The sequence below is a fragment of the Antrostomus carolinensis genome, unplaced genomic scaffold, assembly GCF_000700745.2.
Source record: "Antrostomus carolinensis isolate BGI_N321 unplaced genomic scaffold, ASM70074v2 scaffold10406, whole genome shotgun sequence".
NCBI lineage: Eukaryota > Metazoa > Chordata > Aves > Caprimulgiformes > Caprimulgidae > Antrostomus > Antrostomus carolinensis.
In genome coordinates this window covers 51,916-57,225 of record NW_010321191.1, presented here as the reverse complement: position 1 = coordinate 57,225, position 5,310 = coordinate 51,916, and the positions used below count along the sequence as shown (strand labels likewise).

At 39.6% G+C, this 5,310-nt stretch overlaps 1 protein-coding gene across 1 annotated transcript in view; it reads left to right on the top strand.

Moving 5' to 3' along the window:
* USP1 (ubiquitin specific peptidase 1) overlaps nucleotides 1-2,685 on the top strand; it is a 13,320-nt gene extending 10,635 nt beyond the window's left edge. The window contains exon 8 of the mRNA XM_010169842.1: nucleotides 1,079-2,685. Within this exon, the coding sequence (XP_010168144.1) occupies nucleotides 1,079-1,811 (733 nt within the window). The 3' untranslated portion in view covers nucleotides 1,812-2,685. The remainder of the gene's footprint in view (nucleotides 1-1,078) is intronic.
* The last annotated feature ends 2,625 nt before the right edge of the window (nucleotides 2,686-5,310 follow it).

The following is a 5,310-nucleotide window of genomic DNA, read 5'->3' as shown; positions in this document are numbered from 1 at the left end:
CACAGTTGAGCAAGAGTGAATCATCGCTGAAATCTACTAGGACAGCGTAACATATCGTTCAATAAAGGGGTGAATTAAACTGGGCTGATGCAATATGTAAATCATGTAAGATCAGAATCATTCAAGGAGGCTACTACACAATAACGTAGAAGTCCCAACACTGAATTTCTTTTCAAACTCTTCAGAAGATCCTTTTTGTAATAAAAGGACTTGAACTTTTCTCCTTGTGAATTTGTGAACTGTGAACAAAATGCAAAATATTTATGGAATATGAGATGGTTTTCCAACGTAAATCAGCTCAATAATTGTTTTTAAAAAAATCAATAACAGAGGACAGTTAATGAAGAGTCCCTAGTAATTAAGAAAGTGTTAGTAACTTACTCATCCCTATAGAACCATTGCGTTGCCGCTGGCAGTGTACTACAGTGCACTAAGGCCATCTGAGAAAAATTACTTACTAGAGCAAGAACTCAGTTTTTCTGAGTAGTGACATTACAGCTACTTGAAGGTAAAATACATTTGTGTTCCTTTATTTTGTAAATGACTCTTTCAGAGGTTTGTGAAAAACAAACAAAAAAACCCCCCCAGCCCTGCTTACTCCCACTTTGGATGGTGAAGAGTTTGGCTTTTCAGTCTGGAAAGCAGGATGGTGCCTGGGGAGAAGTACAAGAATTCGTGCACGGCAGCATGAGTGATAACTGAACAATGAGGTTAACGCCTTCTATCATCACTGTTTGGAACTTAACTTTAGCTGACAGCTCAGGAAAAGAGAATTTCTTAAATAGTTAAAATACATAGTTACTGATTATTATTTTACTAATTTTTATCTTAGCTAATTTTACTATCATAGCTGGAAGATTTAACGTTTTACTTACTTGTAAAAACGTCTTTACTGAACAGGGCTGCCTGGGACGGATGCTCTTGATAAGCAAGTTGAAAAGAGAGCAACTGCCCACGTTCAGCTCCTTCATTTAGTAGAAGGAGAAGAATATAGACGCAATATATGGGCCACTTGGAGCAGTATTTATTGTGAGCTGTTGTGGCAAGAGGTCTCTAAGTTTTATTCTTTCTTCTAAAGGTTTGATTGCTACGGTGGCCTGTCCAAGATAAACACTCCCTTACTGACGCCTCTCAAACTGTCCCTGGAAGAATGGAGCACGAAGCCAACCAATGACACCTACGGGTTGTTTGCGGTGGTGATGCACAGCGGCATTACAATTAGCAGCGGACACTACACAGCTTCTGTCAAAATTACAGATCTTCACAGCCTGGAGTTAGACAAGGGAAACTTCATCACTGACCAGATGCATGAAATGATTAAACCCGAACCGCTGAACGAGGAGGAGGCCAGAACTGTTTCTGAAGACTACGACGACGGCGAAGTCTCCTTCAGAGTCAACGGGAACGCGCAGCCGGGTAAAGTTCTGAACAAAAAGAACATGGAAGCGGTCGGACTTCTCGGGGGGCAGAAGAGCAAGTCTGACTGCGACCTGTACACCAGCAAACCAGCCAACCCGGAGAAGTTCCTTAACGTAGTTACTGAGAACAGGAATCCCGAGGCCGGCGGCAGCGCCGGCAGCGCCGAGTGTGGCACGGAGCAGGGCCAGCCCAATGGCCTCGCTCCCAGCGGACTGGAAAACAAAGCTCTGTATGTGCTGCAGAGCCTGAAAGAGTACGAAGGGAAGTGGCTGCTCTTTGATGATTCTGAAGTGAAGGTGACAGAAGAAAAGGACTTTCTGAATTCTCTTTCTCCCACATCGTCATCTACATCAACTCCTTACCTGCTGTTTTATAAGAGAATTGTAGAGTGAGGCTGTATTTGGACTGTAAATATTAGGGATTTACCTACACCTACCTATTGGTCTGACTTGCAGCAAAACTACCTGGAAGAAGCAGCTGTTTTGTTTTTGAAGCTACTGGATCATAATGTTTCTGGGTCTTTTTGTTTGGTGTTAAGTGGTTCAACTTGAATTAACAAACGATGACATAGAACTTAACTCACCTAATAACTTTGAGGCTGGAGGATAGTGCTATTACCTTTTAGAAATACCAATTTGTATAGTTCCTAAATGATGCCTACAGTACAAGGTAGTGGTTTTAAACACAACTCTAGGTATCAGACATGCCTCTTGTATTATTAGCTTTCTTTTTTTTAAAAAATAAAAGTTATTTGTATTCATATTCTGGAGTAAATGTATATTAACTAGCAAATTTCATCAGAAGTTGTGTATTTTTGTAACTTGGGAAGTAATACTTCATACTTAGTCTTTGGGTAATTAATTGACGTGGTTTACTGATGACATTCTTTTCTAGTTCTATACTGCTCGGTGCAACTCAAAGCACAGGGAAAGGCTCTTGTAACCTTGTGTAGTGTGTTGGGAGGAAGTGAACTTAAAAAGAAATGTTTGAATGGTCTGATTTGCATCTTGTTGCATAGGTGTTAAATGGGCAAAGTGTAAATACGTGTGATTAATCCTTCAACACAGGGGCAGCGTGTAGTGTAATTAAAATAATTTTGTACTTTTAAAGAGTCAAGCCCTCTAATATGCATATCTGTTTGGGTGGGTTTGGAATGTAGTGGTGATCTTATAACAGTTAATTTGTACTTGGAGCTCCCTGAGATGTGGGACAGTGGAAGCATTTGGCTTTGATGCTTTGTTAAGAATGTATATATGAAATAAAAAATTTATGATACGCATCTGAGGTGACTAGATCAGACTTTTGTGTTTGGAGAGGGAAAAGTGGAACGTGGAAGTGGTTGGGCACTGTTACAAAAAAAAGGTTGGGAAACGTTCTCAGAGAAACTGAAGATTTAAAGTGCTTTAAAAATAACATTCTCTGGTTTTTAACTGATTTGTGTACAGCGTATCCTAATCTGAAGGCACTTGATGACTGGAGGTGAAGTTCAGAGGCAAGGGGAAAGGGAAACATTATTGTAAAAACAACTGAAATGTTTGGCACTAAATACTAGAGATTAAAATCACAAATTATCTATCAGATGCTAAAATGTTAAGGTGAATCCTATTTTAAAATCTTAAAAATAAGACACAAAATAGTAAACTAAAAATAGTTTACTTCTGCTGTCCTAGGATGGATGGAATGAGATGAGGTGCTGCTGCAGAGAGAGACAAGGAAAGATACACAAGATGTATTTCCTGCTTTGCTGGAGATATTTAAACTTTTTGAAATACAAGTTAATTTATTTACAGGAAGAGCCCTAGAAACCTCTGCCTAGTTTATTCTGAAATACTTATTTTTTTTACAATCTGTTATTATAATGTAATATAAACACTGAGGTAACTCATTAAAAGTATCTTTAGTGTATTTTCCATGTCATGGTGGACCTCTGATTTTTGTACAGGCGAATTTTGCAGTATATCCTAGATGATGATGTACTAGTAAAATATATTTCAGTCTAGAAAGCTTGGACTGACAAAAGAAAACAGTGTAAGAAAGGCTGGCCTAAATTTAGACTTGCTTCTACACTCATTCTGAATACATCTCTGTAGTAATTATCTTCTGCAGAGGACAAAGCTCTGGAGATATGAATACACTAAGACCTTTCCCTTTTCCAAAGCATTGTCACCATAATAAATAATTTCATAGTCTAAACCAAGGAATAGCTACATTTTAAAAAATAACTGTAATCTTACCTTGCAAGGGAAGCCAAACCACATTACAGAATGCTGGGTTTTACTGCCTGCAGTGTGGGGTTTGCTGAATTTCAGCCTGCAAATGAAAGGGTTTTTTTCCACACTTGACCCAGGACTTTTTCATTCAACTGTAGGAACAGGAAATGTTCCAAGGAGCCAAAATACCATTATATTCAACAAAATCTTGGTGACAGTGTAATCCAAGGAAGAACCAGCTGTCTTCTGTCACACTATACAGCCTGAGAGAAACACTCTTTGTAGGCAGCTGAACAGAAAACACAATCAGCTGGAATATGCTGAATGAAAACACACCTCTGGCATAAGGACAGAGAGCATGGGGTGGGGATTTTGGATTTCATTAAGATTTCATTAAGAAAACTTGCTCAAATAAAGCACTCGCTGCCCTTCCTGAACTAGTCACTTGTCCTTGTGTTCTGTATTGCACATGGCTTGGAGTTTGCTGCAACTGAAAACAAAGCCTGGCTGCCCGACCTTCGCTTTCCAGTTTATGATGCTTGAGTTTTACACAATTGCTGAGCTCCAGGTACTGCTAAGCCAGGCAAATTTACACCCACATGGGGCCATCCCTGTGTTTGTCCAAGATTTGGACAAGAGAAATGGTCAGAAACCGGCACATGAGCAGAGCTACCAAAAAAGCACCACTGTTACAAAGCTGTTGGAAGATTTGGATTCAAGTAGATGCTTTCCTTAGCTGAAAAAAACTATACAAAGACTACTGTAAATTAAGGTTTCATTCTTTCATGGGATTTGTTTCCCCTTTTTCACTTTGTAAATATTTTGAGTGCCTCTTCATATAAATCTCTTGCAAAGCTACCTCCTCCTTCCTTAGTATTTTCCATTACGACAATTCCTGACTCCCATACAGCTCCCAAAGCCTTGTCAACATCCTTGGGCTTTGCAACAGGCCTTTGAAATGTCTCAGAGGGGAAAAAAAACAGGCTTAGGTTAGAGGAGTAGTTTTTCTTTATGCAAGAAGCTCCGTGCAGCCTTTCCTGTGTTCTAACCCATAACTAGTTCAGGATTACCTGTGCTCAAGAGAAATGGTCAGAGACCGGCACATGAGCAGAGCACACCACACTTAGGCTACCAAAAAAAGCACCACTGTTATGAAGCTGTTGGAATAAAAAAGCAGAGGACAATAATTTGATATAAGTATCAAGAAGAAAAAAGACCCTCCCCACCCTCAGCCCTCCCTGCTGATGCAGAAGGGTGAGCACTTGCTGCAGCTCCAGGAGCTAAAACAGAAGTGGGTGAACCCCAAAGAAACACCCCCCCCAGCACCTTCTAACATACAGGAATGTGCATGTTTGTTAGAAGTGAAGTAAAAAACTATTTAGGTTTCAAAAGTCAAATGCTCACAGATCACAGAATCCCAGAATTGCCTCGAATGGAAAAGCCCCTTAAGATCATCGAGTCCAACCATGAACCCAACACTGACCAGTCCCTGACTAACCCATGTCCCTCAGCACTGTGTCTACACGACTCTTCAATCCCTCCAGGGATGGGGATGGATAATCATGAGATGATGGATACTTGTTTGCTATCTTAAAAGCTCATGTATAAACCCAATTTTTTTTCCTTACATTTTTATATATATATATATAAAAGTTTCTCAGATTTTTTTATATATATAAAC